Source organism: Ahaetulla prasina, chromosome 4, assembly GCF_028640845.1.
Source record: "Ahaetulla prasina isolate Xishuangbanna chromosome 4, ASM2864084v1, whole genome shotgun sequence".
Taxonomy (NCBI): domain Eukaryota; kingdom Metazoa; phylum Chordata; class Lepidosauria; order Squamata; family Colubridae; genus Ahaetulla; species Ahaetulla prasina.
The window spans coordinates 33,860,903-33,875,039 of NC_080542.1; the positions used below are offsets into that span (position 1 = coordinate 33,860,903).

The 14,137-nt window shown below is 37.8% G+C and overlaps 1 protein-coding gene across 1 annotated transcript; it reads left to right on the forward strand.

Annotated features, from left to right (window-relative positions):
* Window positions 1–332: 332 nt before the first annotated feature.
* On the forward strand, window positions 333–9,764 carry LSM12 (LSM12 homolog). Its single transcript, XM_058181834.1, has 5 exons — window positions 333–697; window positions 2,295–2,428; window positions 4,459–4,568; window positions 6,001–6,127; window positions 7,767–9,764. The coding sequence occupies exons 1-5, from the start codon at window positions 577–579 to the stop codon at window positions 7,857–7,859; spliced, it is 585 nt and encodes a 194-aa protein (XP_058037817.1). The 5' UTR covers window positions 333–576; the 3' UTR covers window positions 7,860–9,764.
* The last annotated feature ends 4,373 nt before the right edge of the window (window positions 9,765–14,137 follow it).

Here is a 14,137-nt window from a genome sequence, read left to right on the forward strand (position 1 = left end):
TTAGGGTCATTGCTCTCTATGTGGTCTTTTATTGAGAACAAGTTCATTCAAAACTTAATCAGGTTTACTTCAGGGAAAATATGCATAAAATGCCAGCTCCAATTCCCAGCTCAACCCCAACCCCCACCCCCACCGGGAGATTCGCCGGCTCAGGTCCCGCCCCTTCCCTGGCGCTCCGCCCCCTTTTAACCGGCCTCTGCTCCCCGAGGTGTTCTTTCCAAACGTTGGTTGGAGAGGCTAGCCCCGCCCTAGGAAGGAACCGCTGAAAAGCCAGCCAACCGCCCCTCGCTTTGCTGGGTGACGTCACGTGCGTGCGTGGGTGCGGGAGGGGTTTACGTACAGGCGGGGCGCCGTCGCCTTGGCCACTCGTCCTTTTTTTTTTTTTTCCACCTAGGCTGAGAGGAGCCAGGTGGCTGAAAAGGGGAGATAGGAGCGCGTCGGGCCCGGTTTGGCGCGCCGGGATCGATTTCGGCGCTCCCTTTTGCCGCGCCATTCCTTCTGCCACCTCAGCGAAGGTTGCAGAGGCACAGCGGGGGCGCGAAGGGTGCCGCCGCTGCGTCCTGGGCCTGAAACAAGATGGCGGCCCCGGGCGAGTACTTCAGTGTGGGCAGCCAGGTGTCGTGCCGGACTTGCCAGGAGCAGCGGCTGCAAGGCGAGGTGGTGGCTTTTGATTACCCCAGCAAGATGTTGGCACTCAGTATCCTGACTGGAAAGGGAGGGAACGGCAGGGGAGAGCTCCGGCAGGGCAAGGGGATGCCGTCTCTGGGCCTGCGAGGGGAGCTGCATGGGAGAAGGGGACACGTGAGCTGGCTCAGCTCGATCCTCTTCGGCAGATGAGGGGAATGCTTGAGGTGCTGTGACAGCTTTGGGGCTGTTCCTGGAGTAAACTCTATATCAAAGACTCGTGGAAACCTAGGAGCCTGGTTTTGGGGGAGGGAGCCTAATTGTGAAAGCGGAGGCTCGACTGAAGGTGTATCTGGGTATTATTTGAGCCAGATAATTACTATTTATATATGGTATTGGAGACAGAAGTGAACCTGTTAAGGAAGGAGGGTGAAGATGAGCCGTTAAGTTAACTAGGTTAAGGAAGGAGCGAAAACTCGGTGCTAATAGATGGATCAGAGATGAAAACTGAAGCCCAGAAAGTGCTTTCTGATATTATAATAGAAATGAAAGAAAAATCGGGGGATATCTCAAGAATATGTAATTTATGGAGATGGGGTGTTGGAAGCTGCTTTGAGGAAGAGAGATGGAGAGTGGTGCAGAATTTTGTTGACGTGTAACACTTGATTTCTCGGTATTTGATGGCTAGTAAACTGGGTGTATGAATAATCTTGGGAAAGTATTTATGCAAGTCAATCTATGTAAGCTTCATTTGATTTTTATGTAATTGCTTTTGATGTATGTGTATAATGTAAATCTTTCCAGGTTTACATTAATATTTGGTTTGGGATATCTTATTGTTATATTAATTGGAAAAAAAGTTTGCAGCAAAAAGAAAGGTGTGCTGAAGTCTTCAATAGTTATTTCTTGCAACTGCTATAGATCTTCATTGACTACATTTAGGCCATAGGATTCAGAAATTAATGAATGATGAGATATGATTAGATTACTTCAGTGTGATGTACAAACATAGCTGTTAAAAGGAAAAAAACCTAATAACGCAGAAGTCTATCTGACATCTTTCTTGATCTAAGAAATAATATTCATAGCTTGAGTAGCCCGAAACAATTTTCTTGAATAGAATGTCATAGTGAACCTGGGTTCAGGAGACTGAAATTCCATACCTTCTCTTCCAAGTGCAGTTCATTTCAACTTGTAAGGGTGAACTACTCTAAATAAATTCATAGAAAAAATGAGTATCCATAGTGGTGCAGAGTAACAGCACAACATGCTATTGCAGTCTTGTGATAGGAGGCTTTAATTTGTTCCAGAAAACACTTCATTTTTTAATTACTGACAATGAAATTAGTAATTTAAGTGATTTGACAGCAACCTCATGGGTGTAAATGAATAGTCCACAGAGATTTTGTGTTCCCTTGCAGCAGTTTTACAGAGAGACTGATAAAGCTACTAAGAAAATGATTGTTGAATTGGGTAAGGTTTGGTTTACGGTATATAGTTAGCACCTGTTGCTAGATATTTTAAGGGAATCAATCTTGTGTTGTTGAATTTGTTTGCAATTTTCCCTCAGGAAGCAATCCTGATTATATTGGATGTACTATAAAGATAAAAGTGTATCATTCTCTGAATTGCTATACAACTTTTGTATGTTCCTTAATGTTTTCCCCCAGAATGCCCTTCCTCAAGTGGTAAACCTAACCATGCAGATATCTTGCTTATAAATTTACAGTATGTATCAGAAGTTAACATAATTAATGACCGCACGGAAACACCCCCACCTTTAGCTTCACTCAATGTTAGCAAGGTAAGAATCTTTTGTAAATATGTTGAAAATATTGAAGCTACATACACAAACTTCACAGCAAAAAATGTTTTTTGATTAATTCCAGTTGACTTTTAAATTGCATCTTGATGTTTTTTACCATTATATTTTCAGTAGCAACAATATAGTTTTGAAATTAATATTTTTTCTAGTAATTAATTTTTCTAGTATATAAATATCCAAAGCACTTGGGGGCAGGACAAGAAACAATGGGTGGAAATTAATCAAGGAGAGAAGCAACTTAGAACTAAGGAGAAATTTTCTGACAGAACAATTAATCAGTGGAACAACTTGCCTACAGAGATTATAAATGCTCCAACACTGGAGGTTTTTAAGAAGAGATTGGAGAACCATTTGTCTGAAGTGGTGTAGGGTTTCCTGCCTGAGCAGGGGGTTGGACTAGAAGACCTCCAAGGTCCCTTCCAACTATTATTCTATTCCATTCTACTCTACTCTACTCTACTCTATTCTATTTCCTAATCCAGGAATTCTCAACCCTAGCATGGCTGTTTTATAAACAATGAATTAGTGTATGCAATCCTTCTCATGAACAGATCAAATTATGGCTTTGGCTTGGCCAAGAAATATAGTACTATGTATTTAATATTCTCTTAACTTAATCAGCATTAGTGGTCAGCTTTGACTTTTCTTTTACCGCATCACAAAAATATGTTCATTTTGAAAGCTGCAAAGTATTACAACTTTTCCTTTTCCCATAGCTGCTCTATCTTTTGATTTCCTGGAGTTGGGAGTGACTAATATATATATAGATAGATAGATGTATGTAGATGAGTAACTACCCTGTTTCCCCCAAAATAAGACATCCCCTGATAATAAGCCCAATTGGGTTTTTGAGCGCATGGCATTAAGGCCAAGTGCTTATTTCAGGGTTCAAAAAAATATAAGACAGCGTCTTATTTTCAGGGAAACACGGTATTTGTAGGGGTAATGGGAGAAAACTATTGTTCAGAAGTTCCTATTTTCTACATGTTTCATGTGGCTTTTGGAAGGCTGAATAATACACATTTCAGTTTATGTACTAAGTGTCAAGTAATTTAAGTTTGCACTGGAAATGCAAGCGTACAGCAGTATTTACAATTGTACCAATTGAGTATTACAGCTTGCAAAACTATCACTATATAGAAAGGTAGGTACTGCTGCTTTTCAGAGTTTTGATTTTGTAGTGCAATTTTGCTAAAGAGAAGACAATACTTTATTTGGCCAAGTGTGATTAGACACATAAGAAATTTGTCTCCAGCTCAGAAGCTCTCAATATACCTGCAAAGTAACAATAATAATTATAATAATGATATCTATAAGACAGGGTACTAGAGAAGAAAAGGATAATGATGATGATGATATTCAACATGGGTGGATATACTTGGACATATGATAGTATTGTGAGCATTAGGTTTTCACAGAGTGATGACACAAGGGAAAAATGGATTTGCCTATAAAAATATAGTTCTGTTATATGCCTGTTGCACATATTCCCAATTAAGTGACTTCTTTGTCTGTGAAAGCTTTCAGTGGCACTTGTTAATTGAGAGAATATGGAGACTTCTTTGTGTTGTTTGATAACCACATTTTAGTTCTTGCCAAAGAAATAAAACAAATGGAATTAGGTAACTAACTTTCTTTTCCACAAATAAAGCTACAGGTGGAGCATTTTGTACATTTCTTCTAGACAAGTGTTTCTCAAATATGGTAACTTCATGATGTGTGGACATCAACTCCTAGAATTCCTGGATTTGGATATTAGGTTGGACTGCTATATGTCAGCTGTACCTCATTTTCCCTCATCTTTCCCCCTCCCCCTTTTAATCTTAAAACTACCCCATTGCTTCCACATTTAAAATTATCTTGTGTTTTACATGTTTTGATTTGGTGAGTTTTTCACCTAGTTAAAGAACTTAAGTTCATGAGATGGGATTTGTCCCGTCTCTGTCATCCAGACAGACAAATTGAATTCCATTTGAAGACTAAAGTGCATCTCTCATGTACCTTTACAGCTTGCAAGCAAAGCACGGACGGAGAAGGAAGAAAAGATGAGTCAAGCATATGCAATTAGTGCTGGGGTCTCCTTGGAAGGACAGCAATTATTTCAGACTATACACAAGACGTAAGTAACACGAATTTATATAGGTATAATGGTATTGGTAGCCAATACTACTAATAGAGTACATTTATAGAGTGTATCTCTCCCAGGTGCTCGATCCCAACAAATGCAAATGGGCATTAATTTGTTTTTCTTTCATTTTGCTTAAAAGTCAGGAGCTTGCAAATAAAGCTGATTTCCTCCACCACCACTTTTTGTGATTAAAATTGAATACGTTAGATGAATTATTCTAACCCCAGACAATTTGGATTGTTATGGCTGTTTGGTACAAAATGGTATGTGATTATTTGCTGGTGAACTTAAGTTGATAGTATAAATTTTACTTTGTGAATGTTTTACTTCCTCATTTTCATCTAGCAAATATGTTTTATACAAATCACCTCATTAAAAAAATCCCATTGTATATTTTAATTACTTTTTGAGATGCAACAGTATTTCTAAAGGGTTTAAATTCATTAATGAAAAAAATTACATTGAAACTAGTTTACTGTGAAGGGTGCACAGTTGTTTCTTTAAAAGAACCAGTTTACAGCTTAACTATCTGTTAACATACTTTATAAGTCAGTTTGGTAAAAACACAGTAGCATTCAAATATACGAAGCCATAATGTGGTTTATTTCATTTTGATCTAGCATTATGTGTAAGGTAATTCCTTGTGGTTTATGATTTATGTGTTAGACATGCTTACCAATTTAATCATTTTATTAATAAAAAACATAATTTAGCATTATATGAACCTAATCTATATATCGCTACAATTATAAAGTTCAGCATGGATAGCTATTTAGATGATTGAAAAAGGATAATGTTAAATGAACGTTATGGACTGATTAAAATAAAATTTAACTGACTCTTTGTAAGTTTGTATATTCACAGAACAAATTCACAGCATGAAAAATTAGTGCAGGTAGTCCTCAACTTATGACCACAATTGAGCCCAAAATTGCATTTGCTAAACAAGACAGTTGTTAAGTGAGTTGTGCTCCATTTTACAATCTTTTTGCCACAGTTGTTAAGTGAATCACTGGAATTGATAAGAGAATCTGAGTTTCCCCATTGACTGCTTATCGGAAGCCAGCTGGGAAGGTTACAGATGGTGCTCACATAACCCTAGGACCCTGCAGCTGTCAGTTGCCAAGGACCTTAATTTTGATCACATGACCATGGAGTGCTACAATGGTCATAAGTGTGAAAAACGGTCACAAGTCACTTTTTCCAGTGCTATTGTAACTTTGAACAGTCACTAAATGAATGGTTGTAAGTCGAGGACTACCTCTTTAGGAATGTTCAGGAGTACTTGTTCTTGGGCTAAAAAGAAAGTCATTGGACTGTTGGTGACAAGAACAAATAGTATTATCCTGTTCCCTTTTTCCATTGCAAATTCCATGAATTTTCATTAGTGAAAGCAATAAATTTTTCTCTATGCTTTCTCCAGTATTAAAGATTGTAAATGGCAAGAGAAAAATATAGTTGTGATGGAAGAAGTTGTCATTGCCCCTCCATATCAAGTGGAAAATTGTAAAGGCAAAGAGGGGAGTGCCCTAAGTCATGTACGCAAAATAGTAAGTATACAAAGATCAGAGGGTTATCAGGGAAAAGAGAAAATGGGGTTCAAAAAACAGCTGCACAAGCAAGCTTGACCTTTATCATGCAGATTCAAAAGTGAACTTAAATTGAATTCACATATCTTGCTTATCCATTAAATGGTTTTTTTTTTATTTTGGAATATATGTGAGCCCAGCCACTATAACTCAAAAATACTAGCTTTTACTTATATTCTGTAAATTCAGACAAGTGTGCTTGTTTCAGTAATGACGTTTCAGTAGACTATGGTGACACAATGTATGAATGTAGCTTTCATATTGTCAAGCTCAGGCCCAGATATGAAACAGTGAGTCCAATAATTTATTTCCTTACACCAAATAGGCAGATTCTTGCCAAACTAAAGCTATAACTTTCTAAGCTAGAAGATACCCAGGAAGATTCTAGGGGGTGGTTACCTTAAACCTCTTTAGCCCCTTCTCCTTTCAGTCTAGGATTTGCAGTCTTAAGCTGGAGCTCTCTCTGGGAATATTTTGAGTTGGCAAAATCCTCTCCTTCTGCTGCTGCAGGTGTGCATTCCATCACCTGTATGCCTCAAGCAATACAGAGAGACATTGACTGATGACTGGTGGTTTAATAAATGTTCAGTGTTGGAAAGGGTGGTTTACAGCCTGTAAAGCACTTCTGGCTGTTATAAAACGTTTCTCATGCACACCCCCCAGCAGTCGTATTTGGGGCATTTGGCAACTGGCTCATATTTATGACTGGTTGGGGTGTTCCATGCTCACATGACCACAGTTCATGTCATTTTTTGCCAGTTTATGGCAGGAAAAAAAAAACACCCATTCAGGAGAATGGATTCTTAATTTAGGATTGCATGACTCATTTAACAACCGCTGTGAAAACAATAAAATTGGATTTGATCATGACAGTGACACAACTTATGACCACAACTTATGATCAAAATTCCAGTTTCAATTGCGGCTGTAAGTGAAGGACTACCTGTAATTTCTTTTTTTTATTATTAAATATCTAATCAGACAAGCTAAAATTTAGACGAGCTAAAATTCAGATGATTAAAGTGGTAGTTGCATTTCTAGTATAGAATGGAATTTCACAATCCTACAGTAGTAGGACTAAGAAATGTCTGTGTGTCGTGCTTCAAGTTTTATATAAAGATAAGTTCTGTATGTAATGCAATCCCTTGATACAGTTTCCTAAATATTCTTTAATATTTGTAATGGAACACAGACACCTTGGTTTTTTTCTGTTTTCTTTCTTTAAAAAAATGTCTTGATTATTTTTATGGTTCATAAGTGACCCTCAATTTCAAATTGTGTTGTAAACCAGAGGTCCCCAAGCCCCAGTCTGTGGCCCTTTGCCAGGAACCAAGCCATGGAAATGTTGGGGGGATGGTGCATACGTACGTAGCTGCATTTATGAAAGTGGCATGTGCACAGGCATAAAACCATCCTCTCTCCTCCTCTGCCACCATGGTTTCCTCCAGTCTGCCGAGCTGAAAAGGTTGGGGAATGCTGTTGTAAACCGTCTTGTTGTAATCAACACTTCTAGCCTCATGAACCATTATTTTTCATGAACATGCCAGTAGTTCTGCTGTCTAAAATGAATGCTAACTTCCTTGCCTCCTTCTCCATTCAGGTCGAGAAACATTTTAGAGATGTCGAAAGCCAAAAGCTGATGCAGCGTTCACAAGTCCAGCCAACACAGAAGGAAAGCGCCCTCTCATCCTGAGTCCCGCCTGCCCTTCCTGGTTGCGACAGAGTGCTCCTGCGGGGGGTGGGGGTGGGGGGAAACCCTTCGAACACGCAGCAGCAGATGACAAAGACTTCTTCAAAAGAGGTCAGGGGAGGGCAGGGGGGTTCCACTTCTATGTCGTGGCTACCCTGTAATGATGGGACCCACAGCTTCTGAACTTTAGACTTCAAAGACAAAAACAGAGAATAATTTAAAAACTCATTCATTACTTGACTAACAGACTCTTTACTTTTTGCCCACCAGATTTCCCCCCTAGAACAGTCAGCTGTCTTGTATTTGAGATTTTTCTCCCTCCCAGATTTTTCTGCTTTACTGAAATCAATTCCATGCCACCCCTGTTCCTGCTATACGCTAGGAGAATTCAGTTCCCTAGTTTATCACATTAAAAAGCGAAAAGAATAGAGGAAACAGAAAATAACAAGCTGACTGTAGTGATGTAATTGGGACTTTTCTGTGACTGGCGATCTCATTTTGGTTTTTGTTTGCACAAGGCAAGGTTTGAATTAGCCTTATTTTTCTTATCTCAAAATATATATATAATAAATATATATATATATATAAAATACCCTTTAAATATTTTTCTGCTTCTCGCAGTATTCAAAATTGGGATCATGGCAGAAAAAAAAATCTCTATGCTTGTTAACAATCAAGCTTTCTGCAGTTGTCATTTTTAGGTATAATTCAGAAGATCAGATTCTGCTGAAGCTTGGGCTTTAGTGGGTCATGCCCTATTCAGAATGCATACTTAGGGCTGTTGGTCTTTCCGTAAATTTTATCTTGTGTATTATGTTACATTGCCACAAATCTGTTAATGCCACTGGATTAGAATTGCTAACCAAGACTACAGATCATAGTAGTGGAATCATTCTATCCTCAAAGGCATGAAAACTAGATCTCACAGCTTCCTCTTGCTCATGTGCTGTTCTATTGACCACAGCGAAGCACCTAAGGATTTTCTGTAAGTCAAGGTTGCTTGAGTGTAATATAGGAGGAACGATTTGTGTATTGCCCTTAGTGATCCAATTGGGATTGGGCAGGAGCATGAAGATTTGGGCTTGAATTCACATGTGATTGTCCTTAGTCCTTCATTGGCCTTTTGTCCATGAAAATAAAGCATCTGAATTGGCAGGAGACTAAAACTGCCTCAGTGGGATTTTCCTCTGCAGCATAGTAAAAATATCTTTCCAATGGTGTACAGCTGTGTCCATGGCATTTGCAAAGGGGCAAAGAGAAGTAAATAATACGTGGTGCAAATGATGCAACATATACTTTATAAGACATCATGATGCAAGTATATCATCTGTATGTCACATGACACATGTTTCAACATCATGACCCAGTGGATAGTGCTGGCTATATCATTGTTAAGAGGAGAGGTTACTTCAGCTTCTTTGTTTGTAGATGGTATCAGGCACAGTTAGCTGTAGTTCCAGGGATCAAAGTATAATTCTTTGAATGGAAATAATCTCTGTTCTGGCAGAGCTGCAAGGTCACTTGGAGACACTGTCCAAAAAGTATTATTTCAGTCCATAAGTCTCTGTACTGCTGTTGGCTAAATGGTTGAAATGGTCAGCATTTATATGATTTGCTACTCCTGGACTTGCTGCTCGCAGGGTCATTCATAAGTATCCTTGGTTTGGAAATAAATATTTTGAAGATACATAGGATAAAAAGTAACATAGGATGGGAGGGTGCTGTTGGTTGGTTTTTTTTTTGGTTTTTTTTTGCTATGATCTCTTCTCCCCTTTTCCCTTTTTTGTTATTTTTAAATGAAAGGATAAAAATTTAATTAATTCAAACCCTGCCTTTCAGAATGGAGGGATTTTTTTTTAGCATTGTCTAGCAAAACCAATAAAAACCCAGAATTTTTTTAACCATCAATCAAGCATTTGTGTTGGTGGGTTTGTGTCTTTAAGCGTCCAGGCAGAAGATGTCGGGGGGAGGGTTCTACAGAGAATTGGAAAACAACATACCATATTGTTTGCTGAAATTGGAGGACACATGAGGATACACGGTTGCACATTATGTGCACACTGGCATGCCAACTTGTGCACTCTCATATGTTCTGTTGAGTGTGCCTATTTTACGTATTCCTACGTCAGTTCTATATTTCTATGAAAGATAAATTGCTGGATATTTTTGTAAAATGTGTGAATATTTTTGATGTTTTGAAGACAGTGCAATTTTAATGTAATATGGATGGAAAGCAGAAAAGAAAAGCTTTATGAAACAAACCAAGCCCTATGCATTTGTTCTCTAGAACAGGCAATATAATATGGTGGAGTTGTATACATTTCTCTGTACATCATATAGGTGACTTCCCATGTTGACAAAATACTTCAAGACATTCTAGTTAGGAAATTAGAATGAAGTATCTGCATAGCTAGCTCAAAAAGTGTTCATGAATAGTTCCTTATTAAACGGGTGTAAAGTGGCAGAATTCAGCTTTTATTAGCCACTTGAGTGAAGAGGTGTAGAGAGGGCTAACTGATGTTACAGATGACACAAAAAACAAAATCCCTCAAAGCAAAATGTTTTTGACAGGTTAGAGGAAGCATGGTAGATATAATAAAATGAGAGAATCACAGACTTCTTAGAAAATAAATGCAAAGTGGAATACTCATTAGGTAGTGATACTTAACTGCAAAGTGAACAGGAATCCATGCTATAATAATGACTGCAAAGAAATGTGTTTTTACATTGTATCAGAAATAATTCCTAATCATAACAGGTAATTGATTCATTTTACTCTGGCTGAACTTCACCTTGAGTACTAAGAATTAGTACCTTGAATTAATACTAATTTTTGGCACCCTATTTTAAGGATTCAGAGAAATTGGCACATATTTACAGAAGGACATTTGTAATCAGATTTAGAAAGTAAATCCAATGAGATAAGTTGAAGAAATGTTTGCCCCAAGAAAGATGGAAGCAATAAAATAGCCCTCTTTACAATTGAAAAGATGCCACCCAGAAAAAGGTCAAGATCTGTTTTCTGTCATTCTAGAGTGCCATTATATAATGGAATCACCTTACAGGAAACACATTCCAACCATTCTTTTTTTAAAAATACTAGCGGTTAGAGAGTAGAGTGAATTATCCAGAATAGTAGTGTGTTCCACTGGTGATTAGGCAGATATTTTTCTGGGAAGTTTTAATTTGGATTCCTGTGTAAAGCAGGGAGGGCCTGGATTCAATTGCCTCGCTGGTCTCTTCCAGCTGTATTGGGGCCTGCACATGTAGTGCATAATAGTTTTATCTCCTTTCCAGTCTTTACACTGCTTTTTGGCTGACAGACCATCAATACATTTTTTAAAATAATAATAGTTTTTACACCCATGTAAATAACTTGAGCCTGCTTGTGTAGGGCATAGTTGGTCTTAGCTCTCCAAATGCGGACTTGGTTCAGTTTAACTTTTATGAAAAAGATGTTCTATCTGGGGAAAAACAGTAGCCTGAATTAATTGTAAAATCGTGGGATTGGCCTACCTTCGTTTAGCTCTCCTGCTGCTTTACTGATTTTGGCATCCTATTTTAAGGATTCAGAGAAATTGGCACATATTTACAGAAGGACATTTGTAATCAGATTTAGAAAGTAAATCCAATGAGATAAGTTGAAGAAATGTTTGCCCCAAGAAAGATGGAAGCAATAAAATAGCCCTCTTTACAATTGAAAAGATGCCACCCAGAAAAAGGTCAAGATCTGTTTTCTGTCATTCTAGAGTGCCATTATATAATGGAATCACCTTACAGGAAACACATTCCAACCATTCTTTTTTTAAAAATACTAGCGGTTAGAGAGTAGAGTGAATTATCCAGAATAGTAGTGTGTTCCACTGGTGATTAGGCAGATATTTTTCTGGGAAGTTTTAATTTGGATTCCTGTGTAAAGCAGGGAGGGCCTGGATTCAATTGCCTCGCTGGTCTCTTCCAGCTGTATTGGGGCCTGCACATGTAGTGCATAATAGTTTTATCTCCTTTCCAGTCTTTACACTGCTTTTTGGCTGACAGACCATCAATACATTTTTTAAAATAATAATAGTTTTTACACCCATGTAAATAACTTGAGCCTGCTTGTGTAGGGCATAGTTGGTCTTAGCTCTCCAAATGCGGACTTGGTTCAGTTTAACTTTTATGAAAAAGATGTTCTATCTGGGGAAAAACAGTAGCCTGAATTAATTGTAAAATCGTGGGATTGGCCTACCTTCGTTTAGCTCTCCTGCTGCTTTACTGATTTTGGCATCCTGTATTGCTACTTGCATACAGATCTGGAAGAATGTGTCAACAGAAAAATACACAAATACAGGGTTTAATTTCTAATATAGCAATGCTAATTGAAATGGTGTATACACTGTAAACATGTGAGTAATAACAACATTGTTACCATATACGAAATTGAAGTAAGCAAGAAATGCCCAACAATTTATAAGACAACCATAAGCCAGAGACTTGATTGTTTGTGGTAGGTATTCAATGTGATATTTGCACTCTCCCAATCAGAAACAGCAAGAATACTAGATAGCCATACACACATGTCCTAGCATTTGAGTGTAGGCAACATGTATTTTTAAATTTTATAATACCCAGAAATCTGATCTCTTACAGATAACAATTGAGACTGATCCTTGAGCTGTTAAAAGGAAGGCAGCAGACAAATCTAACACCTAACAAATCTAAATCCAGTTTGTTGGCCATTGAGCTATAATTTTATAAGACATTTTCGTAGATGTTTGCAGTTTAAAAATAAAAGTTAATTTTAAATTGTGTATAGTTAGAAGAAGTGGCTATTTAGTAGTAAAAATAGAATAAGGTAAGAAGACAATCCTACCATGAATTTTATTTTTAAAAGCAATTTTAACATGAGTTTTGATTATTTTTTTCCCCAAGGTAAACTGCTTACAGGATTTTCCCAAACTGACCTCTTTAGTAGAGCCTGAAAAGCAAAATTTTTCATAGTCTGATAGATTGCAGTCCTTCTTTGTTTTTTCCTTTGTGAGTTAAATATATTTTCCCCTGAACTTTAACATTATTATAAAATGGCGCACGTAAACTGTCACCATTTCAAAATAAAAATAGGTTAAGTCTTATCATTTGGGATGGTGTAACACCTCAACTGAACTGACCCAAAATGCATCTTGCAAGTCAGCTTGTTTTCATTTGCCTCTTAAATACCCCCTACGAGTCAGAGGGAACCCAGTCTATGCCTCTTTCTAATACGATCTCTTCCCAATTCTTAAGGACATTTTTTCCTTGCTTTGTAATGGCTTCTGAATATTTCCTTCAAAGTCATCCCCAGGCTCTCTACACTAACAGCAAAATGAAAGACTAATAATATGTAAAATAAAACATGGAATAATAAAGCGACATGTATTGAGGACATTTAAAAGTGACCAAATTGAGTTGCTGATGGGGATGGGAATCTGTCAGTTCGCCTTGGATCATGACTTCTCACAAGATAAGACTGTTGGACCAAGCTGAAATACAAATGTTACAGGAGGAAGACTTTGCAGTAGACTGAAAAAAGGTATGGAGAATAAATAGACAGACTGGAATAAGAGCTTAATCATTGTTGGAATGATTAAGATGCTGCCCTAAAAAAAAGAATTAAGCTCTAAACTTCCAATAGGCATGAAAGCCTACTTGATTTCAGCCCTAACCAACTCAGAGTGGTGGTTGTGCTGAAAATAGGTGGTAGAAGTGTTATGCTTTGTTGCCTTGAATCCTATATAAAAACTGAATGCTAAAAATAATTTGACAAAGTAGTTTGTACCAAAAGAGCTGCCATTGCAAACCTGAGCATAAGGAAGTTCTCACCGTGACAAAGACAAGGAAGGCCTCGGAAAAAACCAGAGATTTAGTGGATGGATTAAGTGCAGGGCTAGTCTAGAGCTAATCAATCAGAACAAGGATTTTATTTCAATTTTAACAGTACAGTACAACTTTTGATATGTATTGAGGGACAGTCCAGAAACTGTTTTCTTAGGTTTCTCACTGTAGGAATTTAGAGAATATAAACAGGCAGTGCCATTTACCAATGAGTGTGTAAAACAAAACGAGAATTGGTTAACAGAAAAAAATATTCCTGAAGCAAAGGGGCTGTATTTGAATCCAGGGACATTCAAGTTGTCAATTGGCCTTCACAGTTTTAGACAGCCATCAGTTTGTAATGGTATTGCTTTTGAGTTACAATATTTAGTCCTAAATTTGTTATACCAAGATAATGGAAAGCAAGTCATGCCTGCCATGAGCCAGTC

Bases quoted from the DNA above. Each gene is read 5' to 3' on its own strand.
- LSM12 (XM_058181834.1), top strand. From the start codon at position 577: ATGGCGGCCCCGGGCGAGTACTTCAGTGTGGGCAGCCAGGTGTCGTGC. The intron at 698-2,294 runs GTATCCTGACTG...GTTTTCCCCCAG, and splicing joins CAGCAAGATGTTGGCACTCA to AATGCCCTTCCTCAAGTGGT. The intron at 2,429-4,458 runs GTAAGAATCTTT...GTACCTTTACAG, and splicing joins CTTCACTCAATGTTAGCAAG to CTTGCAAGCAAAGCACGGAC.